This window comes from Impatiens glandulifera, chromosome 2 (assembly GCF_907164915.1).
Source record: "Impatiens glandulifera chromosome 2, dImpGla2.1, whole genome shotgun sequence".
In the NCBI taxonomy this organism is placed as follows: domain Eukaryota; kingdom Viridiplantae; phylum Streptophyta; class Magnoliopsida; order Ericales; family Balsaminaceae; genus Impatiens; species Impatiens glandulifera.
Genome location: NC_061863.1, coordinates 63,509,661 through 63,535,416, shown reverse-complemented (window position 1 = coordinate 63,535,416; position 25,756 = coordinate 63,509,661). Strand labels below are relative to the sequence as shown.

At 31.5% G+C, this 25,756-nt stretch overlaps 4 protein-coding genes across 7 annotated transcripts; all 4 read left to right on the top strand.

Moving 5' to 3' along the window:
• The first annotated feature begins 677 nt into the window (after positions 1-677).
• LOC124927231 (traB domain-containing protein) lies at positions 678-4,147 on the top strand. Of its 3 annotated transcripts, none has more exons than XM_047467614.1 (7): positions 678-1,192; positions 2,949-3,058; positions 3,139-3,227; positions 3,293-3,367; positions 3,459-3,563; positions 3,659-3,745; positions 3,823-4,147. In XM_047467614.1, the coding sequence occupies exons 1-7, from the start codon at positions 765-767 to the stop codon at positions 4,087-4,089; spliced, it is 1,161 nt and encodes a 386-aa protein (XP_047323570.1). In that variant the 5' UTR covers positions 678-764; the 3' UTR covers positions 4,090-4,147. The 3 variants fall into 3 exon arrangements, with proteins under 3 accessions (XP_047323570.1, XP_047323569.1, XP_047323571.1); XM_047467613.1 differs by having other exon boundaries at positions 680-1,192; positions 3,650-3,745; XM_047467615.1 differs by having other exon boundaries at positions 983-1,192; positions 2,936-3,058; positions 3,650-3,745.
• A 1,408-nt stretch (positions 4,148-5,555) lies between these two features.
• Positions 5,556-9,286, top strand: LOC124925185 (putative two-component response regulator ARR21). Its single transcript, XM_047465155.1, has 8 exons — positions 5,556-5,691; positions 6,634-6,786; positions 7,012-7,536; positions 7,613-7,689; positions 7,768-8,736; positions 8,815-8,889; positions 8,966-9,064; positions 9,179-9,286. The coding sequence occupies exons 1-8, from the start codon at positions 5,556-5,558 to the stop codon at positions 9,284-9,286; spliced, it is 2,142 nt and encodes a 713-aa protein (XP_047321111.1).
• Positions 9,287-12,795: 3,509 nt separating this feature from the next.
• LOC124927455 (serine/arginine-rich splicing factor RS31) lies at positions 12,796-17,107 on the top strand. Of its 2 annotated transcripts, none has more exons than XM_047467863.1 (6): positions 12,796-12,896; positions 13,516-13,626; positions 14,432-14,544; positions 14,640-14,878; positions 16,109-16,708; positions 16,797-17,107. In XM_047467863.1, exons 2-6 carry the CDS (start codon positions 13,521-13,523, stop codon positions 16,801-16,803), a joined length of 1,065 nt encoding a protein of 354 aa, XP_047323819.1. In that variant the 5' UTR covers positions 12,796-12,896; positions 13,516-13,520; the 3' UTR covers positions 16,804-17,107. The 2 variants fall into 2 exon arrangements, with proteins under 2 accessions (XP_047323819.1, XP_047323820.1); XM_047467864.1 differs by lacking the exon at positions 12,796-12,896 and adding an exon at positions 13,976-14,181.
• A 3,258-nt stretch (positions 17,108-20,365) lies between these two features.
• On the top strand, positions 20,366-21,991 carry LOC124925184 (protein DETOXIFICATION 49-like). Its single transcript, XM_047465154.1, has one exon. It carries the CDS (start codon positions 20,366-20,368, stop codon positions 21,989-21,991), a length of 1,626 nt encoding a protein of 541 aa, XP_047321110.1.
• The last annotated feature ends 3,765 nt before the right edge of the window (positions 21,992-25,756 follow it).

Below are 25,756 nucleotides of genomic sequence, written 5' to 3'. Positions count from 1 at the left end.
CAAGACTCCTCCATTGATAGTTTCCTAACTAAAAAACGAGATTTTTTATGAAATTATTTATTTTCACACCTCTTTCTAAGGAAACCGGGATGAAGTTTTTTGGAGAGACACATGATAAATATAACTAGTTTTAAAATTGGGAGAGTCGAACAGAGAAAACTTATTGTCAGACTTTAGGTCAATCGAAACGTTAGTAAAAATATATACAAGGAGATCTCGTCTCCCCTCCTTTTTAGTGGAAAGTTGTATATTTAATAAAATTCTTCAAATAATTTGGTTAGATGTGTGACAAAAACAATCTACCACTTTAACATCATTTTTATTAGATATCTCAAAAATATTTTGATAATAGTTTGACAATTTTCCGCTAAAGAGTGTCACGAACGAAGTATTCCCAAAATCGATTTTCTTATAGATAAGTAATGAATACGTTAGATACATTTAAAAGTTATAACTATATATATAAATATTATAACCATTCAAACATAAAACCTTTTAAATTTTATATATATATATATATATTTTTATAATACATGGAATACATTTGATTTATTTTGATCCAACCCAATCCCATGTTAGAGCTTTTCTGAAATACGTAGAATTAAACAGGCCCTAGAAGGTTGATCTTCTACTGGCCATTCGTTTTTCCTTTCTTTCACCATTACATACAGAGCTGAGAGCACAAATGGTCCAAATTCTTGTAGAGAGAAAGCTACTGGGATTCTGGGTTTCAGGGTTTTCCCTTGTTCGGTTGTTCATCTCTGATGATGGACTTCTCCATGAAGAAGACTCTTCTTCTAGCATCTTCCTTCTCATTGCTAGGAGGAACCAAGTGCATGAATACCTACTCTTACCCCTTCAAGTCCCATTCCAGATCCTTAAAACCCATCAGAGTGTCAATTGCTCCTCCTCCACCTGATTTCGACTATAAATCCTCACTCCTAACTCAATCTCGACAGGCAATTGCTCGCGCCCATCCCGAATTGCTCGATTTAGCCGACAACGGAAGCTTGGTTCTCATCTCTAAGACCCAATTCGGCCCTGTCCCCCCCTGGCGAACCGAGTTTGTCGAGCCGGAGGCTATTTGGCTCATCGGAACTTCTCACATCTCCCCTCAATCGGCATCCGATGTTGAGCGCGTTCTCCGTACAGTCAACCCGGATAATGTTGTCGTGGAGCTCTGCAGAAGCAGGCAAGTCAGACTTCTTAATCTTGGTTTTGATCTTTAATACTTTCACTGGTTCTTCTTATTTAGGATGTCTAATTTTATTTAGACAGTAACTAAGCTGAAACACAGAATAATACCATAATAAGATCAAACAAGATTTGCACAACACGTCAATTGTTATTACTTTTTCATTTTGTTTTACTTGTACAACACAACAATTTTGGGATAGAAGATGAACTTTAGGTTTGCAGATTGAGTTCATCTAGAAACAGAGTATATTATGATTAAATTCTGGTATGTCCATGACATTTTCCTTGTGAAGTTTAACTAAACCTACATGTATGGCTTTTCTTTACAGTTTCTTCGGGCAAATAGACTTGGTTTAAGAGCATCTGTTTGCTGAATGTCATGCATTAAGTTTAGATCACAACAGAACCCCACTACTTTTATGTTGTTTAACGGAAAAAGCTCGATCAAAAGTTGTTATACAGGCATAATCAACAAAGATAACATAATCGTGTGATTCTGCGTGGGGTTTTCCCCTTAAATATCTTCTTCAGATCAAGCTAAATCATAGAAGCAGAAAATTCAGTTGCTGCTGGTTCTTTTCACCAGTTCATGTTTTCTTATCCTCAAAAACCAAAGGAAAAGAGGAGTTTACATCAAGTTAATTAGCTGCAAATTACCTTTCCATCTTTTGAAACTTTGATCCAGTCGGTAATGAATCTAAGCTTCATTTTTGCCACTAATGCGATTTTCACAGCCTTGCTCCAGCTTAAGAAGTTGTTGTCCGTCATTTGCAAGGTCACCAAAATCATTCGTACAATATAGAGAAAAGAAAGAAATCTCTATACAACCACTTTTCCAATAAAATAAAACTAAACAGCGCATAAATCTGGAAAGAGGGCTCAATAAGATTTCTAAAATGATTTTTCTTAGTTCAGGGGAGAAGTGCAATCTCTTCATGTATATCAATGAACTCTGATTCTTTCTTTTTCTGTTTTAAATGTTATATCTGTTAGAGGGTAATATGAATGTTCCATTGTTACACTAAAAAGGGTTATATGTTATATCTGGTATTGTGTAGTAAGCCAACATTTATGTTGGAACTAGGAAGTTTCCAAGTTCACTGACATGTACTTATTACTTCTCCGAACACAGATTACTACTTTCATCGCACTGTGCCAAATAGCAAATTTTCTCCCAATTCCATTTTTTGTTTGTTTTTAGTTTTAGAAATAGAATCAGATAAGTGAGATTACAAGTGTTTCCATAATCTTCTCTTTGATATCCAAAAACTGCTCCATTCTGGGAGGAAAGCAACATTTTCAAATTGATGTGCTTTGCATGCTAGGTTGTAACTTGTAACCGCAAGTCTTCTAGAAGGCGATCCGTGAACCCGTAATTTCTACTTATATAATCGTATATCAATGTAGTTGACGAATTTATTGTAGAAAATCACTTGAATAGATTAACTGAAATGATGAGCTAGTTTGGTAACTTAGAAATATTTAGTATATATAGAAAATGTCGACGTACGCTATCGCTTTAATTTGAATTTAAGGATTATACACACGTGTGTATGTGTTTGTGTTTATTTTATTGAGATTAGTTTAGTTAAATTTGTACATGATGTTAAAAAGAAAATTGTAGTCTGTAACAGCATCAATAGTAAACAGAGGAAAAAATGGATTAGTTTAGTTATATTGATTTTTTACACATTTGGAGATGGAATAGTTAATTCTAGCTAAACTTCAAGTGTCACAGAATTCATTTTCAGAGCTGGGATTATGTATACTGGTGATGAGCCAGGTCAACAACTACGCTCAAATATGTTCTCTTTATCGGGGGCAGGATTTTTTGGTGCCGTTGGCCGCAGTTTAGATTTGGGTAAGAATTTAATGTTTAAAATTCATTAACTTTAATGGTCATATATATATATATATAAGATATTTCTTCGGGATTCTTAGGTGGTCAGACTGCTCTCGCGTTGCGTCTACTTTTAGCAACTTTTTCGTCGAAAATCTCTTCAGATGTGAACCGTCCTTTCGGGGATGAGGTAATTGTTTGACAATGGAGGAGGTTAATTATGTGTGTACTATGAATATGTTTTCCTTGTTGCAGTTTCGAGCTGCTAGGAGAGTATCGGAAAACATTGGCGCTCAAATTGTTCTGGGGGATCGACCAATTGAGATCACTGTATGATTGTTTCAGTGTGAACTGTTGTTGATAAGATTGTTGTTTACATGTAAACAAGTATATGATAATTGATGAAGTGTTGTTGCTGCAGCTCGAAAGGGCATGGAATTCCCTAGATTGGAACGAGAAGCTGAACCTTCTACTCTCTGTATTTCGCGGAATAACATCCTCGTCTATAGACACAACCAAATTTAAGGTTTTCGCATAGTTTATTTCATTGATTTCCCCTACTTTTGTTTCTGTTTTTTATTGTTTCATTCCTTAATTGGCTTGTTGGTGTAGGAGTTGCAGGATGATGATAGCTCTTACCAGCTATACGAGCAACTAAGTTTTTCTTATCCATCGCTTCTGCAATCACTCATTCACGAACGAGATGTAGTAAGAAACGAAACCACTCATTCTCTAATCTTATTATTAATTTATTATTCATGAACCTATCTTTTGTTTGTGTTTAGTATATGTCTTGGTCTTTGAAGAGGAGCAAGGCTGTAAACAACAGCAAGAGAGTGGTTGGTGTTATTGGAAAAGGCCACTTGAATGGTGTGATTTACTCGTTAATATCCGACACTGGTAACTTGCGGTTTAGGGACCTTGCAGGGAAGAAATCTTCCGGTGATGCCTCCGGTTCTTGGGTCGTCACCCTTCTGAAAAACCTGGCCAGAGATACCCTTATTGGGATTTTGTTATGGGCATTATTTGAACAAATCAAAAAACTTTCTTAGATTGTTTATCAAAGGTTATAATTGTGAAAATTTAGATAGTTGATGTATCAAATTAAAGTTTATTATTATTTGTGAGTAAAAACTCTGGAAATTCTACTAGTTTGACCTTTTGCATGTGATGGATTTTAGATAGTCTCGATTTTTACTTAGTTTTGTTAAAATAATCATTAAATTTGTAAAAAGAACCGTTAAAGGAATAGTGATACTTATCTTTTTACTAGATGTATATTATTTTTAGAGATAAATTCCAATTTATTTATTTAAAAAAAAAAGTAAAGTAAATAAGGTTTTTAGCTAATCTTTTACCTTTTTTTACCCAGAAATTAAATATACTTTTCCACAAATAGTCATTCTTTATAAAGACCTTACCCAAATCAAAATTAACGGTAAGTAAAAATAATCTGTCCCTACCCATTCATTGATTTTTTCTCTTTCTTAAAAAGTTTTTCCATACGTAATAGATTAGCACCAATCAATCTTTTTTTAACTATGGGATAAAACCATATTAATTATTTTGTACACCTGTCTTTCTCACTTTTTTTGGTCATAAAATATAATATACAACTATTACTTTATAATATATAATAAAACTTAATTTATAGTTTATTACCATTTATAATTTTTACATTTATTTTATAAACATTTTAATATTATAACATCACTTCAATTTACCTTTTCTTCAATAAAAAAAAAAGATAATATTATCCCTAATCCGTTGACCAAATTCAAAATACAATTAATTATATTTTCCTAAATAATTGTTGAGATCAAATAATCTTACAAAAAAAACTAAAAATAATGTTTTGATACACAGAATAATTTATGAATTGGTATATAATTGTGACAATATTTTTTAATCAATACAAATAATATTATATCAAATATTAGATACCATTATCAGAATTGATAAACATTTAATTAAATAAATTTTCGTAAAATAATAAAAAGAGTACAAAACATTATAAACCGCGTAACAAGTAAATAATTATTTGCTAACAAATTTACTTAATGTATAATTTCATTATAATTTCAGATAACTAATTAAAACATGAAAAAATATATATTTATTTGAGACATGAATTCAAATTGAATTAATGTCCATTTCCAAAATCAATATTGAATAAAAGGAAGGACAACTATTTACAAATTATAAATGTTACTACAATGACAATTTTGGAATCTATTTAATTGATATTTTTTTTGTTAATTAAATAGTACCAATAAAACACAAAATGAAATAGGTAAATAGTAAATGACATAAATATAATTAAGAAACATTAATTATACACTCTATCTCTTCTCAAAGTACCCAAGACCAGCATAATTTGTTCATATTAATCACATTTTTCTCTTTTTCTTAAAAAAAATTAAAATAAATCTTCAAGTTAACTATCTGTGTGTGTGTGTCTATCTATAAATACCAATTGTTTGAAGCAAATTGTTTTCCTCAGAAAACAACTTTGGGCATGGACAAGAGAATGGTTGATGCTATGTCGAAGTTGCCTTCAAAACCTCTCAGATCCATTACCATTTTGGTTGTCGATGATGATCCTACTTGTCTCTCAATTGTTGCTGCCTTACTCAAATCATGGAATTACGAAGGTATTATATATTCTTTGTCTATATACGTGTTTCATATATCTGTTTTAGTTGTTTTATTTGCATAAACATGTCAATTTATTCTTCATTCAACTATGTTCTAGTAGATTTTGATAATTGATTCATTTGTCGTGTTCGAATGATAGATAGATATATGTTTTAGTTGTTTAATTTGCATAAACATGTCAATTTGTTCTTCATTACTCTTTGTTTTAGTAAATTTTGATGATGGATTCTTTTGTCGTGTTCGACATTGATAAATATACGGTCCAGTTGCTTTATTTGTATAAACATTTCAATTTATTGTTCATACCTCTTTGTTCTAGTAAATTCTAATAATTAATTATTTTGTCGGGTTTGAATGATTGATAAATATATGTTTTAGTTGCTTTAATTTAATTATTCTTCATTCATATGTGTTCGAGTAAATTCTGATAATTGATTATTTTGTCGCGTTCGAATGATTGATAGATTCGTTTCTGTTTCGATTCTCACTTGTTAATTAATGAAATTGATGGTTACTTGTATATTTCCAGTTGATTTCTTAACTAGATTTGTTAGTTGGGAATCATTTGAGTGGGGAAATGAAACTTGTTTGGTTCATCGTTTCAATAACACTTTGTTTTGTACAATGTTTTATAAACTAATGTATATGGCTCTGTCTGTCTCGAGTTTCATATAATATATGTTTTTATTTGATTAATTTCATTTGTGGCTTTGTCTGTCTCGAGTTTCATATAATATATGTTTCTATTCGATTAATTTCAGTTGTGGCTCTGTCTGTCTCGAGTTTCATATAATATATGTTTCTATTCGATTAATTTCAGTTGTGGCTCTGTCTGTCTCGAGTTTCATATAATATATGTTTCTATTCGATTAATTTCAGTTGTGGCTCTGTCTGTCTCGAGTTTCATATAATATATGTTTCTATTCGATTAATTTCAGTTGTGACAGTGAAACATGCCATCGATGCTTTGTGCGCTCTAAGGCTCAAGACCGGTTACTTCGATCTAGTGGTAACAGATATTCATATGCCTGATATGAATGGTTTTGAGTTGCATAAGATAATCAAAGAAGAATTCAACCTGCCTGTTGTTTGTAAGTGTTTTGAATTCTTGAAATTTATTAAGGACTTGAATACATTTTGGTTTAAAGTTAAGGGTCTATTTTTGTTTATATTAGATTTGATTTCAAATTAGTACAAATTTAGAATTGTTGTTAATTTATTAGCTAATTGTGACACCATGAATTAAGAAAATAGTAAAATTATTTTCTGGTTTTGTAAATTTTCCCCTTATGTTAAAAAATCAAAAAATGTATCAGTTATGTCAGCCGACGACAAGGATAGTGTGATATTTGAAGGACTAGCCCGTGGAGCAGCTTGTTTCATAGTCAAGCCGGTAACTCCGGCGGACCTCAAAAACCTCTGGCAATACGTCGTTGCGAAGAAGGCCGGCGGCAAAGGAATTCTGGGTATTGATCAGGAAAGAACACTTCCTAGATTCAATCATCAGAATACTGTTTCCAATCATGCACCACCCGTGGCGCCGTCGCCGCGTCAAATATTGCCGACCCAAAAGCCTTTTAATAACTCTAATGGTTCCTCGGCCGCCGTAGCTTCCTCGGCCGCCGTAGCTTCCTCGGCCGCCGTAGCTTCCGTATCCGCCGCCGACGGCAACAACAGAGGGAAGGAAAGCTCGAAACGGAGGGGTCCAATATCAAAGTTTGTAGCACCCACCCCAAGGGAGATGAATGAGAATTCTGCTGCTCCGAAGAAGATCAAAATCGTGTGGACCAATGCCCTGCATAATCAGTTCTTGGAAGCTGTTAGAACTCTAGGACTTGACAGTAAGTAGATCATTCTTCTTCTTCTTCTTCTTCTTTTTTTTGAATCTGTAAGCGAATTGCTTTAATGAATTTGCAGGGGCTGTACCGAAGAAAATTCTGGAGCTGATGAATGTGCCAGGATTGACTAGAGAAAATGTAGCAAGTCATTTGCAGGTAATTAATTTGAATGTTGATTAATTCTGAATTGATTGAATAATTTTCTGATATATGGGTAATCTTAATATCTCGCAGAAGTATAGAATTTTCTTGAAGCGTGTTTCAGAGGCCGGCTGCCGGATTCAATCTTCGGCGGAGAGGCGGTTATCTCAGAAGTCATTTGAATCAATGTTTGATTACAGTGGATCGAAACCCTTTGAGATACCATCGTCTCTGTTTGAGAAAATCCCGTCTCTTGATTCTCCTGCTCCGGTTAAATCATCTCCCGGCAACGGCTGCTACTCCATTTCTCAAAATCTGTTAAACCAGTCGACGTCGTCTGGTCTGAGGTCCAGCTATGGAAAGTCACGGCCATTATCACTGACGGGTACTGCCAATAATGATGTCTCTGTTAGTCTGAAAAATAACAATGGTAAAAACAGAGCAAAAGGTGAGTCCAGCTCTTCTACTCATGTTGTCAATGGAGGATCCAACCCTGTCCCTAACCCGAACCCTAATCATAGTGAGATCATGCCGGCAAGCTTCACCGCCACCAATGGGTACTCAAACTACAATTCCAACATGAATAATAATAATAATATGGCTTCTTCTTATGCTGGTTTCCGATTGGGGAATGATGGGAGTTTAATCAGTTATAATGGTAACTCCGACAATGTTAATGTTAATAGAGTTGCTGTCGACGGTTCACATAACATAACCGGAGACAACTCCGGTTTCATTGGAAGTTCTCCGTCGTCGATGGGAAATCATCAGTCTCCTAAGAATCCTAATGTCACAACATATTTTCCTCATAACAATATCAATCATCTTCCAAATCCTATCAACACAAACAATAATATCATGGTGGGTAACAACAACTATGGTGTTTTTCCTAGTAACAATATGATGATTCCTACAAATGCAAACAACAATATCATGGTGGGAAACAACAACAACAACATCAACTATGGTTGTGACTTTGGGGTTATAAACAATGGTGATCTCAACTCTGTTTTCTTGAATACTCAAGCTACTAACTACCAAGTTCAACAACCTCTAAATATGGTATTTTATTTTTTGAAATAATTTTGTTTAAGATTATCAGTTCACGATAAATAATTTCCTCTTCGATTGTGCATGTAGCTGTCTGGAGAAGGAGTACTCGAACCAACCAACAATATTCCATTTAGCTCATACCATTTTGGAGAAACCTCGCAGGTAAAATATAAACTCCAAGTACAAATTTTCATTCCTTAGGAAATAATCTTAATCATATTGTATTGGTTGTGTTTAGCAAAATGGTGGTCATGAGGAGGCAAACATGAATTGGGATAATCTGGAGAACACTTTTCCAACACTGCTGGATCATGATACTGAATTTCCATTTCTTGGGGTATATATTATATTATATTATAACAACACCATAACACAATACATTATTTTGTTTTCTTCAAAAATATGTTGCAGCTATATATACTAAAACAATTTACGCTCTTTTTTTTTTCAGCAAGAAGATGAGGAGTTCTTGAGATCGGTTTTAGGTTATGGAGACTCGGGTGGCGCCGACGCTGATCAAGGTACTGATCAAAACCTTAACAACTTCGGATATCACTGAAATCATCGCTAGAACAGGATGATTAATTACAATCAATTAAGGGATTGGGGAGTGAAAGTAGATATGATTAATTACTTTGAACTTGAAATAATTACTTTGGTTATGGTCATGTCTTTCTTTAAGTTAATTATGGTTTCAGCAACTCTCTATCTATAAACAAACGTTATTATCTATGTTGTGTGTTGAATTAATATGTTATATATACTTCAATACTCTTAATTTACCAACTCTTAAATTTCATGATATATATTATCAATTTTTTCTGCTCTAAATTTTTATTTTTAATTTTTAATACTAATTTTCTCAGTTTTTTTATATTATATCAATGTTTATCTTCTTATTTTTTAATTCTAACTAATTTATATTCTACTTAATTTATGTGGCAAGGGGTAAGATTTATGTAGTCCGATTTGTCTTTGTATGTTTTGTAAATGATTGTTCTGTCCTGATATATTTTAAATTGTGAAAGACTTAATGTGAGTAGAGTTTCTCAAAAAGACTTATTTATTTTAGTTCATTAATTTTATTGTGTTATATTTGTTATTCAAACTTTATAATTATGATTATAAGAGGGTTTGTGAAGTTCTTTTAAAAAATAAACTCTGGTTTAAAAAATAAATACTCTACAGATTTTTTTTGTCAAATGTGATTATTGGATAAATAAGTTGGATATCAAACTCAACAAATATCTAATACATTATATCCTTCCAATTTATGATAGAATGTAAGACACTAATTGAGCATAACCAACATTGTGTGATCATATTTAAATTTATTCAAAAAAATGAACCACATGTCCACATCCTATAGGTGATGACACATAAATAAAATAAAATGTATAGAGGAAAGAAAAGAAGACAGAAAATAGAAAAATGGGGAATGAGATGACAAATCAATTTCGTCTCTCTCGAAACAATGAGAAGAAGACGGAAGCCTAATGACTAACTAATTCAGTCGCTATAAATAAATACAAAACTAGATCGAACACACAAAGACAGTTAGGATCTAAGAATATAATGTATTTGTGATTGAACTTAGATCAATAATATATTTTATTGATGTTATATATAATAAATAATAGATATTAAGTGTTTAAAAAAAAAACAAGAATAAAGAAAAAGGTAGAGATACATAAACAAAATAATAGTTAAATATTCGAATATTCAAAATTTCGATGTGACGAATGAGTAATTGAATGGTATCGATTTTGGCGATGTTTTTTGCGATATGACCAATCTAGATATTTATTTAAACGTCTCATAGATACTTGTTTGAGCATTATATTTTGGTGAAATATTTTTTTTTTGTTATTGTTCTTTTTTTTCTATAATTCATCGTGAACAATGAAAACTTTGTATTAGTAACTACTTTCTTTTTTCTTTTTTTTTCTTTTTTTTTAATTCAATATAATATGTGAATATGTTTTTAAGAAACTTATAAGTCCTTAGTATTTTTTTTTATCTTTGTATATATCTATGTATGCTTGATTTTATTACTGGTTACTTGGTTTAATTGATTGTTCTTACAAGATTGATATATTTAAAGTTGCAGATGTGTTTGATGTTATAATTACTTAAATATTGAATTGTAAATATTCAAAATGGCTAATATTGATTAAACATGTTATATAAAAATTTATTTTAAAATTATTTTTTTTAATAAATAAAATATTAAATTTCAAATTGAGAGTACTACTTTTTTGAAACTAACAAAAATGTTAATCATGTTAGAATTAAGGTAATACAACGAATTAAATCATAAATTAGCCCTAAATTGTTTATTAGGTTAATTATGATACATCTCCCTAATATATCAATCGACTTGAGTGATGATCAATTTATTTAAAACAGTTTGTAGCCAAAAATCGGGTTTTTGGTTCTAAAGTTGTTTTAAAGTGTAGAGAGCTAGCCAATAACTTTCTTATACTCCATATACTTATTTGATACCAAAACAAGAACACTAGTTGTTCGTTTAGACCAATTCGAGAACTCAAAGTTTTCAATTATTTTAATAATTTTGATTTTGATCAAACATAATCGGGATGAATCAAACATGATTCAAATAGTTGTTCAACATCTTTACAATCATGTTGGGAAGCTTTATGGGTTGTGATCATCAAAGATTAGCCCTAAAATAACAAATTCGATTTTTTATTTTTCAAATTCAAATTTGGGTTTTTCATTTTAAGACCAATTGATCGGTTTTAACTTTCATAGAAAAACTCATAAATGATTATACGATCGATTTTTCAATCATCAAATTCAAAACTAGACAGCATACAAACTTATGACAATTGAATTATAAAAATTTCAATTTCAAACTAGAAGTATGAATCAAAGGATGATTGAACGATTATAAAGGATTGGAGAATACTCCTTAAACCTTAGAGAAACTTTTGGGGTGCCTAGATCAAAGCTTTAAAGCCTTATGCATAATTTTCGAAAAATCCAAAGTTTTGAACTTTAATGGCGGATTTTTGATTTCTTTTGATTTGAGGCTTGAGATCTTCCCTCTTGCCTTCGAAAGTGTTGAGGGAGACTATTTATAGCCTTCTTGAGTTGGTAGAGGCTTCAAGTGGATCAAATAAGCCAAAAGTCATTAATGGCGTTTTGACTGTTATTCATTCCACTTACCGTAACAGGGATGAATCATCCCTATTGATGTAGGAGAAATTATCAATGTGGTAGAGTGATCATTTCAACTTTCGAATTAGCTGTTTTGATTGACTGTGGAGAAAGTTTCATCTTTAAAAAATCAAAGATGGATTTGTTCTTATCCTTTTGGTGATCACATTGGATAAATTTTATTTCAAAAATTAAAATTTGATAAATTATAATATTTTCAAATAAACTATAGGATCAATTAAAAAAAAAACTAAAACTCAAACAAACACTATAACTAATAAAAAAAAGAGTTTAGAGAGTAATCAGCCACCAATTATCATTTCCCAACAATTTCCAAAAGAATATTTTTTATTCTGAATCCTAAATTCTTTCTCATCTATACGATTTCATCTTGGGCCTTCATCTTGAGGCCTAAACCACAAGTTCAACTGGGCCAACTCACATTTTCAATTCTGTTATCTATATTAATATATTAATAATAGGCATTGAGCCCAATGCTTTCTGAGTTCATATCAAATTCTCTCTTAAAAAAGAAAAATTCAATTTTTATCTTAAACCGCTATAATACTAATTCTTTATATTTTTTATTATTAAATGTCACTTTATTTTGCCAATATATATATATATATATATATAGATAGTAGTTTGGTTTATAAAAATTGAAGCAAGTAGTGTATTTTAAAAAATCTTATATCTTATTCTATTTAATTATTTGATTTTTAAATCAAAATATTTTTATTTGATTTTAATAAAATTTAAATATAAAAAAGATTATAATAATTAAAATTTGGGATTTTTTCTTGCTTTAGTAAGTGGATTGGATTGGACCCACAAGGCCTGACTATGTAAAAATATAAAGTAGAAGCTGCTTTGGGCTTTAAAGTTATCGTCATTGTCCTTCCTTTGAAGAAGATATCATATTTTCTCTCTCTACAACAACAACTTAGCCTCTATCTGCAAGTAGGGCTGAAATTCGACGTTGGAAGGTAAGTGCAAGCAAGATCTCTTTTTTCTACGCGATTCAGACAAAGATCTATTGTAAATTGTATATATCCTGTTTCCTATTCAGATCGGAAATGCCGATTTTGGATTTGCCGCTTCCTTCCTTCCGCTATCTGATTTCGTTATGTTTGTTCTTTTAGTGACTTTTCTTCTTGATGCGATGATACTTTTAGTGTAGGTCGAGAAATTATTAGATGTTCTATCTGAGATTGTTTTACGGTGAAATCAGTAGATAGATAGATAGACTTTTATTTTGGCATGCAATATCTATGCTTATGACTGTCCATACATTAGAGTTTTAGATCCATACATCAATCAATGTATATGTTTTAATATTACACCTCAAAAGCTAGCTGATAATGTTGAATAGCCAAAGATTATTAAACCACACATTAGAATCCCATACTTCTGTTGTGAGATTCATGTTCTATGGCTTAACCAATTATCACTTTCTGTTTGTTCTGTGTTCATAAATTGATAACTTCTTTGTGTTTGATCATGTTGAGTAGGAGGTTCCTTTCTTTTCAGTTCTTTCCTCTTTATGTTATAAAATGGAACTAAAGGGATTTGCATCTCTTAACAAGAAGATTTATGTTTATGTAGATACGATGAGGCCAATTTTTTGTGGAAACTTCGAGTTTGATGCCCGCCAATCTGAACTGGAAAGACTTTTCAGAAAATATGGGAAGGTCGATAGGCTGGACATGAAGTCTGGTAATTTTTTAATCCATTTATTATGGAATTCTTACTTTTGTTTGCTGCTACAATTGTTAGATGTTTTTGTCACAATAAAGAAAAAATCAATAAGCTCTAGCATCTGTTGGACTCCTTGATGACCAACAATCTAAACCATTCTGACACTAGCACGATTTCGGAATAGATGAACCCTATTCGCTTCCTACTACAGGAAGAAGCTGTATAGGTGGTCCATGGCTGCAATGGTTTCAGGACTTTCTACTCATTGCAGTTCTTGAGTTTTGAGTGGGGTGTCAGGGTTTCTTTAAGGAGAAAAAAACATATATTTTATGCAGTAAAACCCCCATAATTAATTCTTTGGGCGCAGGATTACCCTGGCATATCCACACATTTCCTGGTCGATGGACGGGATCTTCTGTGCATTACCTGGCTGTGATGAACTTCCTTTTCTTCATCCCTTGAAGATCCACTATGATTCTAAGTGGCATCACATTTCCACATTTTCTTCAGACACTATTGCACTTCATTCCCTCATGTAGTTTGCTCAGCCTTGATTTCAGACATAATACCAAGGTAGAAAACATCTAGTAGAATATATGCAGAAGAAACCTCTGTTTTTGTTTATCTAACATGAGTTCCAAATACGAACTTCGGTTTTATATCCAAGCCTAATCAGTTTTCTTTTTCTAGGTTTTCCTAGTCCATGTTTCCCTCGATAACTATGTGCCATCTGATATGATTTGAATGTTCTTAAGAGATTATTCCTGGCAGGGTCAATTTTAGGAAATGTAGCACAAATTTGATTGTTTTTTATTTGACACAGGGTATGCTTTTGTGTATATGGAAGATGAGAGGGATGCAGAGGATGCCATTAGGGGTCTGGACCAAATTGATTTTGGTAGGCAGGGTCGTCGTCTTCGTGTCGAGTGGACTAAAGTAAATGCATCTTAGCTCATTCTCCTGGACAATTTGCTTTTGATTTATTGTGTATACATTTTACACCATTTACCCTGTCAATATCTGTGTTTCAGCAAGAACGCTCAAACAGCCAGAGACCTGAGAGTGCCAGGAAACCACTATCAAACGCAAGACCGTCAAAGACCTTGTTTGTAATTAATTTTGATCCGTATCATACTAGAACAAGGGATTTGGAGAGGCACTTTGACAGGTATGGCAAGATACAGAATGTGAGGATTAGAAGAAATTTTGCATTCATCCAGTTTGAAGTGCAAGAGGATGCCACCAAGGCATTGGAAGCTACCAATTTGAGGTGACTTTCTAATCCTTATGCTACTTTGTGATTACTATTCTACCGTTCTTTCTATTCATCTCACCTTACGGCTGTTTAGTTAAGTTGATTAGTCTTAAGCATGCGTTTGGTATGGTAGGGGTACAAAGGTTCATACAAAAAGAATTAGCCAAATAAAAGTATGTATACAAAAATGGATTCTAAAAGTATGTATTAAATAAAATATTGAACACACATATTAATTTGCTTCTTCAATTTTCAAAGTTTTAGATTTTCTTTTCTTTAGAGAGAAGTTTTGGTAATTACCACAAAAATTTATAGAGTTTACTGTTTTGTTTCTCATATTGATAATTGGGTATAACAAATTAGCAATGACTTCTGTTTTCTTTTAAAATATTTGGACCAGTTCTTTTTTTTCAGCCCTTTCTATGAATAATTTTTATTTTATTATAATAATATTATTGTTATTACTTAACTTTGCAATTTTCTTAATTACAATGTTCTTCATTATTGTCTCCAAATTTTTGGCTGTGTTGTAAAGAACAAATACATAACTTGTTTTCAGCCCATTCAATAAACTTTAATTTTTTTTTGCTATTTTATTATACATAAATTTATTAATAAGACATGTTATACTTTATGCCTTGACCAAAATCTGAAGAGGAGAATACTGCTCCCGAATTACTATACATACAATACCTATAATATTAAATGAATTGGGATTTAGTACATATTTAAACAAATTTATGTATAAAAGTTTGATTAAAAATCATAATTAATTTATATAAAAGTTTGATTAAAAATTACATATTAATTTATATATTTTGTGAGTTTTATATTATCAAACAAATTGACAAATTATTATTAGTTTCTTAAGCACTTCTGCTTAGGAAGTAGACACTCTAAAGACACTGAGCTACACTACATTGACTAAATTGTCAAATTATAGTTGACTTGATTGATACAATAATATGCCATTAAAGCTATGTTTTGGGTTGGACACAATTGGAATTGGGGAATGCTTTGTTTGTTTGATATCTTAAAATAAGGAAATGGAATTGAATACATATAGTTTTTAATTTCAGTTCCATCATTAACTCTATGATTTATACAAACATCTTATACAATTGAAACTATACTTTTAATTCAAATTATGCACATCCATAGCATAGCCTTTGTATATTTAAATTAAGCTGTTTCTTTTTGTTCGATGAGATTAAATGAATGGATCTTGTATTTGTGTCGGAACAGCAAGTTGATGGATCGAGTTATATCGGTGGAGTATGCAAACAAAGACGATGATGAAAGAAGAAATGGTGGGAGTCCTCATTCTGATAGAAGAAGTCGGGACAGGTCACCAGCAAGAAGGAGAGAATATGGTGGTGGTGGTGGTGGACGTCGATCACCAAGTCCTGCATACAGAAGAAGAGAGGAGAGAGCCAGTCCTGATTATGGCCGTGGCCGAAGTCCTAGCCCATATAAAGGTCGTGGTGGAAGGAGGGCGAGTCCTGATTATGGTCATGATCGTCGTCGAAGTAGCCCTGATCATGGTCATGGTTATAGTAAGGAAAGGAACGACAATAATGATTACCATAACCGGAGTCCTCCTCCTCCAAGAAGAAGAAGCCCTAGTCCTAAAGATATGGAAGAAGAGGAAGGTGCTGTGATAGCAGGAGAGATGAGTCGCAGCATAAGCCCGAAAAGGCAGACCAGCAGCGGTGATGAAGGTCATCATAATAATCATACAAGTCCTAGCCCAGAAGAAGACTCTAGGGTTGAAATGAAGACAATCAGCCCTCCCACCAATTATGGAGCAGATAGTCCAGATGGAGGAGTTGCATATAGCAGGAGGTAAAACATAATCGAATTTTGTTTTTCTATCTGGTTATCGTGTGTCGATTTATTATATTTTAATTTTGTTTTATTACCGGTGGTGCAGCCAGTGACCAGTAAAAGGAGTGAGTTTTACTCGGACGATGATGAGGTAAACTTATTATTGGTATTGAATTTTCTCGAGAGACGAACTGTTGTAAGGTTGAAAATTGCTTAAGATGATAGTTTTTTATTTTTAGGAGGAATCTTTGCTAGTATTGAAAGGGGAACACCAAATATATATATCATCCCTTTATGCAAGGAAGGAGTATGCTATTTTAATCATGACTATATAATATGTTGTTATTTGATGAAAAGAACTAGATATTGGTGGACTTTTCTTTTGTTAACTTCTTGTATCTTGAGTCTCTTTTATTATTATGCTTAAATATTTTATTTGACTTTTCTTATTTCAACATGTTTTTATTTCTGAATGTCAATGTTTGTTTTTTTGTTTGATACATATTAATCAAGAAAGTCCTTGCTTATATTTGAAAACAAAAGTGGACCATGGATTTCAACTATTGGCAGCGAAATAATGAGCAAATTAATTATGATGAGGCTGCTGAAATTATTATTACGGGATAACTTAGAAATATTAATTTGATGAATCTATAATTATTTTATAGGAGAAAAATTATTACTTTTATAGTTTTGTGGGAGCTTGAAGGAGGACTTTTACCACCTTAACAAACGTGATAATATATATCATTTATAATATTTAATTAATTTGATGAGTTTATTTATTTGAATAAGTAATAATTTCTTTTAAAATTTATAAATATAAATTTATAATATTTATGTGAAATTGTATAAAATCAAAATAATTTGTAAAATATTAAGATAATAAATTTTAAAAGTTTATTTAAATGAGGCACTTTTATAATTATTTATAAAATCGTAAAAATTAAAGAGTAAATATAAAAATAAAATTTGTACACTTAATTTATTTATATATATTTCACCTTGTTTTCAAAATTGGTGAACATATAAACTTTTGTGGAGACAAAAATAAAATAAATGTGAACATCCAGGGATCATTCATAATTTCTTGATTTCCCATTCATTCTTGAATTAATTAGTCGATTTGACCAATTAAATAAGTCTGCTAGCAACTATATATATATATATATATATATATATATATATATATATATATAATTAATATAATGATGGAGATAGAAAAGAAATATGTGCTAAGACCGGTTCTCTACTGCCACATTGCCAACAATATTAGTTACAAGTTCCCATTCAATGTAAAACTTTTCAGATGGAGTTAATTTCTTCACCAATTCAATTTTAAATATGACTTTGGATGATTATAATAAATAAATATATATAGTTAGACAGTGATTTAATTATTAATATATTCAGCTAGAGGCAATAATCAAGAATTTAAAATTTCTCACAAAAATCAATATCACACTTCATTAGGACACCTACTACGAGTGGATCCATTCTTATATGGAGGTTGGGGGCAACACCAATAATATCCCAATGTAGCCAAATGTATGATGTTGAGAAAATGATCGAAAACCACACAACTAAAAAAGAGCTACCGGTTGTGTCAAAGAATCGAACACGAACACGGGATCAAAGCAAAAACAACACATGAAAAGGAGGTGAAACTAGACTATTTAAAAGAAAACATGTCTACCAAATACCAATCAATATCTAGATGGTATTGACCAAAACAACATAAAGACCAAGTAAGAGTTTAAAAATCATAGTAATAGGTTAGTTGAATAAATGAGATTTTGGGGTGGCAGAAAAAGTGATGAGCAAAAATGGTCATAAGATAGGTTAGGCCTCAGAAAGTAATAGGCTTAATTTTGGGTCAGGAAGGAAGATATAGATATTGGTCCAATTCATCATGTTTTCATGAATCCAAATTTGTACCTTTTTTTTTTCTTTCAATTCTCAATCATGCAAAATTCAAATAAGACTTTTAGAAAGGTCATCTTTCATCTATTCTTACCAAAAATATCTAAATGTATATAATATATATATAATTTTATGAAACTAACCCGGTTTCATAATTATGACTCATAGTTATAATGTATACGTTCTTAATAAAATTGAATATGTGACATTATACATAAGTAAAGTGACACATTTTCTTAAGAGTTCATAAAGCACGTCTAATGTAAAATATGTTGTGACTTGTGAGGAACATGGGAAGACATACATGAAACACATCAACTAGGTAGTAGAGATGACGAGATAATTATATTTATTTATATTGATATTGAACATTATTATTATTAGGTAGTTTTTTTTTTTGTTTTTTTTTTTAAAATTACTACTAGTTATATTTTTTTATATTAAATTTTTTAGAATATAAAATAATATATGGGTAAGATATTAATAATATCAATATTATATTATTATCCTTATAAATTTAATTTAATATTATATATTAGACACAATTTATGTTATTCTAAATATATCTTTAATATAATTTTTTTTTTTCTCATATTCAAACAAAATTATGCAATCTTATTAGAATTTTATGGAACAGTTCAATTACTCAATTATCATTTTTAAAGTATTAGATTATTTTAATTCAAACAACCATAGTCATAATTTGTATTTGACTTCCATAAGTCCATCATTTCTTTTAAAATGATATATATATATATATTGCTTAAATAAATCTAAATTTATTTAAATTAATCATTACCTACGTACAATATTAATATATCTAGCATATTTGTGATTAGGGATATTAATTATGATTTCCATTTAAATTATCTTGTTTGAGGCGATTTTTGTCCGATTTTTTTTTTTTTTTGTTGAGAACGCTGGGTTCCGCTAACGGACTCGAACCCAGGACCTCATGGAGGCCTTGGGGATATCCACCTCTTTTGTCCTATTTAACCTGTAGCTGATCAGGAATGTGATGAATATGATATTTATGTTTCTCTTGTTCTGATCAGGAATGTGATGAATATGATATTTATGTTTCTCTTGTTCCGATTTTATCTCGAACACTAATAAACATAATTAAATATATAATATTACTAATATATTTATTTATTTTTTTATATTTCATAAGAGTTTTAACTTTATTTTTTTATAATAATATAAATTTTTAATATATTACGATATATATAATATATTTAAAATTTGGAAATAGTAGTAAAATCAAATCCATAAAATAAACGCACTACCGCCACCTTGTCTTATTGTCATCTCTATTAGTTAGAGTTCATGCTAATCACTTCATTAAAATTTGAGTAAAATATATATATATATATATATATATATATATATATATATATATATATATATATATATATATTATTTTATTTTATAGTCCAGATTATTATACCAAAACATATAAATTTTGTTAAAAATTATAATAATTTGAACAGGTAATATTAAATTTAGATAATATTAAAATATTAAATTGTATATCAAATAAAAATACTAATTACACTGAATAATGATTTAAATTAATTATAATAATATAAAAATGGAATTAAACTTTGATAAAATGTGATCTTACGTATCGTCGACATAGTTGACGACAAAATAAATAAATAAATAAATGGTGTATGCCTATATATAAAGATCGAACCTTTCCTTCCTTAAACCCTCTCTCTTTCTCGATCTCTTCCTACGTATAAAACAATGTGCATACAAACTGCCTCAGTAGGACCTCTCCCATGCAAATGCAGTCGTCTAGAACATGAACATGAACATGAAGAACATCCTTATTATTATTATAACAATATGTTTGATCCTTTCATTCCCAAAACCCACAAACTGATCGACTTCTCTCTCTCGCTAGCAGTTCGAGAAGCCAAATCTATATTACAAATAGCCTTCCCCATGATCCTAACCGGTCTCCTTCTCTATTCCCGCTCCATGATCTCCATGCTCTTCCTCGGCCGACTCGGCGACCTAGCCCTGGCCGGCGGTTCACTCGCTCTAGGCTTCGCAAACATCACCGGCTACTCCATTCTCTCCGGCCTCGCCATGGGAATGGAACCCATATGCGTCCAAGCATTCGGCGCCAACAAATTCTCTCTACTCGCCATTTCTCTACAAAGAACCGTTCTTCTCCTCCTCTTTACTTCCATCCCAATCGCATTTCTCTGGTTTAATATCAAGACTATCCTTTTATTCTTCGGCCAAAATGAATCCATTGCCATTGAAGCTCAATCTTACCTTCTCTTCTCCTTTCCTGACTTGTTTGCTCAATCTCTTCTCCACCCATTACGAATTTATCTCCGTTCACAGTCCATCACTCTTCCTCTCACGTTCTGCGCTTCCATGGCGACCATCCTCCACCTACCGATTAACTATTTGCTTGTATTTCATCTCGGAATGGGTACAAGAGGAGTCGCTGTGAGCTCTGTTCTATTTAATTTCAACATGGTTGGATTCTTAATACTGTATTTAATAATCTCGGGCGTTTACGAGAAGACATGGACGGGAGGACTGTCAATGCAATGCTTTAACTTTAAAGAATGGAAGTCACTGCTCTGTTTTTCTCTCCCGAGCTGTATTTCTGTTTGTTTAGAATGGTGGTGGTACGAAATCATGATTCTTTTATGTGGGTTGTTATCGAATCCCGAGGTAACCGTGGCATCAATGGGGATTTTGATTCAAACGACCTCTTTGATATATATATTCCCGTCTTCTCTGAGTTTCAGCGTGTCAACTCGAGTTGGAAATGAGCTGGGCGCCGGAGAACCGGTGAAGGCGAGAAGGGCAGCTAATGTTGGAATTTGTTGTAGTATTGTGATGGGATTGGTTGCTCTGTTTTTCACGACGATGGTGAGGGGTGTATGGGCGAGGATGTTTACAAGTGACGGGGAAATAGTGGCGTTGACGGCTATGGTTCTGCCTATAATTGGGATTTGTGAATTGGGAAATTGTCCACAGACGACGGGATGTGGGGTGTTGAGAGGGACGGCGAGGCCGGCGGTGGGAGCGAATATAAACTTGGGGTGTTTTTATGGTGTGGGTATGCCGGTGGCGGTTGGATTAGGGTTCTTTTTGGGATTTGAGTTTGAAGGGTTGTGGTTGGGGCTTTTGGCGGCGGAGTTGTCGTGTGCGGTTGTTATGTTGTTGGTTTTGTGGCGGACAGATTGGGAGCTTGAAATGGGTAGAGCAAGAGAACTTATTGGAGAGAGAAGTGGGGAGATTCATGATGAGAAAGTTGATTATAAGGAATCAACAAGGATCGAAGAAGAAGAAGAAGAAGGTTATGTCAAGGAATATTCTTCTTCTTGTTCTGATTTAGTCTAGAGGAGGATGTCTTCTCATTTCATTTTTATCATTTGAGTTGAGTTGTATTTTTGTTCTTTCTATCTAATTATAAGTGCTTATTTTATTTCAAACCATACAATAGAGATTTCAGTTACAACATAACGTTTTAGAATTAAATCATTCTCCCCTTTGATGTCGGGTTGCCCTATCGCCCTTATAGTCGGTTGCTGGTTATTTTACATTACTAAAATGTTAAGCGGGACATACATGATGGTAAGACCTCAAATTCTGCGTCTGATGCATGTGTTTGCGTGAATTAATCGCATTCCAAAGGAGGAGTAAATCAAGTGTCCTAAAAAAACAAAAATTCTAAACTGACATATTTAATTTGCATAGAACTTGTGTAAACCTAATGGAAATTATCCTAATTTTGACATAAAAATACAAAATTTTGAGTTTGTTTCCAATAAAAAATTTGATGTTATGTCGGAATCTATCGTTAGTTGTTGGGAATGGTTGATAGAGACGATGAGTTCAGTTGGTTTGAGTCGTTGGGCCTTTATCCTGCTTATCTTTTAATGGACCATTTGGTTGGAAAGAAATCGTAGAACGTTTCAGTGATCGTTATTGACCAATGCGTTTAATTCATAATTATATTAATATTATGACAATCATTGAACTTTCATTGGGTAACCAGTTCAAACAGTTGGAGAACTCGTTAATTTTCCTGAAGATCTCTGTGCTCATTAAAATTTGTTCTCTTTTTGTTTGATCATTGGAGAACTATTTATGCTGTGCTCTTTAAAATATTTTTGTTTCAATTTTTGTAATATTTTTTTTTGTCGTTGAACTTAAATGACTATCATTTATATCATTTTGCATGGATCATTTTCAAAAATAATTATTATGGAATGAAAATCATTAAAAAAAAATTGTTTCCATTTTTGTTATCATGATTAAAAGTTATTGTGAGGTATTAACTATATTTATTTTTATTGGATAATGAAATATATATTAACTATGTTGTGAAAAATAATAAAGTATCTTTTTTTTTTTATCTAAGATCAAAATAATAAAATGTTGGAGAAATCGAATAATAGCACATGTTTAGCAATTCAGAAATAAACAAGCTACAACAAGGTCTAACAATTCCTTTTCCTTTTTGTGTAATCAAATAGGCAGCCAAAAAACAATTGAGCATCAAACAATCAAAGAAACAAGGAGCAGGACACCAAGATTTTACGTGGAAAACCCAAATTAGGTAAAACTAGGGACACTTCGGCCACTTAAATCATCCACTATATCAAATGGGTATACAATGTAGTTCAATACAAGCCTAGAGGTAATCTAACAAAAGTTATCAATTGACCTCATCCTAACTTGTCATTCACATACATTATCATCATCATTAAAGATGGCTAACCAAATGGAGAAGAGATAAAGGAAATCAGAAGAAGAACCTGTTGCTTCAATGGAGGAATTGCTGCTTCAATGGAGGAAGAATTGCTGGAAGAGAGAGAGAGAAAAAAACCCAAAAAACTGCTGCGTTTTTTTTTCCTTAATTAAATATGCCTTAATAGGCTTATTAATTTGTTAAGTCCAACTGCCAAATGAGCTGATACAACGTAAAAGGACAACCAACTTGAAACAAAAGGGATGAAGCAAGAAAGAAAAAAGGCAATTGAGCTAAGGCAAACGCAAGTTGCTAGAAAGATTTTCAGTCTTGTCAAATATTGTGACAAGATCATAGCTAAACACATATATGAGCATGGCAAACCTACCAAATATCTGCAATTCTAAGTAAATTGGAGCTCTTGCGATAATCACTAGCTAGTAAAAATATAACTTATCGATGAAAAATCCCGTTGGCAGTAGTTAAAAATTAAGCTAAGTAACTTCTGTCGGTAAATTAAGATAAAAATGAACATTACCGACGAGCACTATATACGCCTAACTTATTTAAGGAGTAAAGATATCATTACTGTGTGTAAATTAGGAGATCGATCAGTAACCTGCAGGAACCAACTTTTATTTTTCTAAAATAAAATTAGTCAAAAGCGTACGTATATCTAATGTACAAACAAAGAAGCGTATTGATTGGGAATTATATATTATCACATAATTACAGCTAGCTAGCTAGCTAGCTCCTAATTAATTAATTAATTAATATATAAATATTTGTAATTAGTGCCTGCTTGTTGTTTGTATATATACTGTGTTTTGAATATGTTCGTAGTTATGATTAGGATAATAAAACAACAAAAGCAGGCGCTAATAGTTAGTTATGTAGGTGATTTGGTTTGACAAAAAGAAAAAAACAAACTTCGATCTAGTCATTAGTAAGATCTCATGACATATATTTTTGTTTTTTGTTTTGTTTTGTTTTAACATCTTTGTTATATATTTATTAAAAAATATTGGATATGTAATTGGTAGAAACTTTGGATTTTATTAAAACTGTAGAATTCATAGGAAGCATGCAAACAGCCGGCAATGACTTGGTCTCTAAATACTTTGTCATTTCTCGTCAAAATTATTTTTTTTATTTGAAACACTCTAATTAATATTGGAAAGAACATATTTTAACTCTACGATAGCATATAATGCGGGATTAGCTTTTAAAGTTCTTCCATCTAGCTATTCTAATCAAACTAAATGATCTACCATAATTAAAAAGCCAATTGAGGTCCGGTTCAAACTTCCTAAAATTCCATAACTGAACTAATTAAACATCGATTACCCATTCAAAGTTAATGATTCTCCGGAATAAACCCTAGATAGATCTTGAACAAGAAAAAGAAAAATACAATGAAGTAACATAATCACACAATATTATTATGACAGAAGTGGCACATACAGATAGTAATTAATAAAAACAAGACTATATATTTTTAATGGGATTAATAACTGATTATATTTCCCTTCTAAAGATGCTGCAATAAGACGATTGTGTTATCTGCTATTAACGGCCAAACAAAAAAAATGAAAACAAGAAGAAGCGACAACTGAAAGGAAGATTAATTAAATTAAGTAATTAATTATATAGACCATATATTAATTTGTAGCAAGAGTTTTGTTTGTCCGCTGTTATACAACTGTACATGCACATTTGTGGACAACTATGTATTGTTATTTTAATAAAAAAAAAAAAAGTTTCAACTTTAAATCAATTTTCTAATGAATCAAACATTTCGAATTTGTGGTACTTTATTGTATTTAAATAAGTTTGGGATTAAAACTAAACATACTAAAATCTAAGATTGAATTAAAAAATAATAATTAAGAAAACTTTCCATATACATAGAATAGAATGATTCTCGTTGGCTGCCACGTAAACAAGTTTACCGCGTTCAAAAAGACGATAAATATTAAAACAAATGTTGCTTTTATCAACGTTTATATTCCGTCGCTTATTAAGCGTCGGAAAAATATGATTTTTTTTTCAAATATTCCTATCCATTTACCATTTTCGCTCCGATTTATTTTCGGGTTTTTTTGGTTTTGAAAAATCTCGTGGGGCACAGTTAATAATTTATTTTTTAAAAAAATAAATTAAAATTATATAATAAAATTATATAAACAAATTTTTAATATAATATATATTATAATATATTAAAATTTTATATTATTATAAAAAAATAAACTTACTACTTTTATAAAATATAGTGAATAAATAAATATATTGGTGATTTAATATACTACTGTCCCAAACGGAGCAATTCGGTTCGGTTTTTGCGGGGCGGTTTCAAATTAACATATCTTTATCTGTAACATAATCCTTTAATGTTGTTTTCTTTTCGGAGT

What these genes read in the sequence shown, in the direction of transcription:
- LOC124927231 (XM_047467613.1), top strand. Translation starts at nt 765, where the DNA reads ATGATGGACTTCTCCATGAAGAAGACTCTTCTTCTAGCATCTTCCTTC. An exon ending in ATCGACCAATTGAGATCACT is followed by an intron (nt 3,368 to 3,458) that starts GTATGATTGTTT and finishes TTGTTGCTGCAG; the next exon opens with CTCGAAAGGGCATGGAATTC. An exon ending in TCATTCACGAACGAGATGTA is followed by an intron (nt 3,746 to 3,822) that starts GTAAGAAACGAA and finishes GTTTGTGTTTAG; the next exon opens with TATATGTCTTGGTCTTTGAA.
- LOC124925185 (XM_047465155.1), top strand. Translation starts at nt 5,556, where the DNA reads ATGGACAAGAGAATGGTTGATGCTATGTCGAAGTTGCCTTCAAAACCT. An exon ending in ATGTAGCAAGTCATTTGCAG is followed by an intron (nt 7,690 to 7,767) that starts GTAATTAATTTG and finishes AATATCTCGCAG; the next exon opens with AAGTATAGAATTTTCTTGAA. An exon ending in TTCAACAACCTCTAAATATG is followed by an intron (nt 8,737 to 8,814) that starts GTATTTTATTTT and finishes TTGTGCATGTAG; the next exon opens with CTGTCTGGAGAAGGAGTACT.
- LOC124927455 (XM_047467863.1), top strand. Translation starts at nt 13,521, where the DNA reads ATGAGGCCAATTTTTTGTGGAAACTTCGAGTTTGATGCCCGCCAATCT. An exon ending in TAGGCTGGACATGAAGTCTG is followed by an intron (nt 13,627 to 14,431) that starts GTAATTTTTTAA and finishes TATTTGACACAG; the next exon opens with GGTATGCTTTTGTGTATATG. An exon ending in TTGGAAGCTACCAATTTGAG is followed by an intron (nt 14,879 to 16,108) that starts GTGACTTTCTAA and finishes GTGTCGGAACAG; the next exon opens with CAAGTTGATGGATCGAGTTA.
- LOC124925184 (XM_047465154.1), top strand. Translation starts at nt 20,366, where the DNA reads ATGTGCATACAAACTGCCTCAGTAGGACCTCTCCCATGCAAATGCAGT.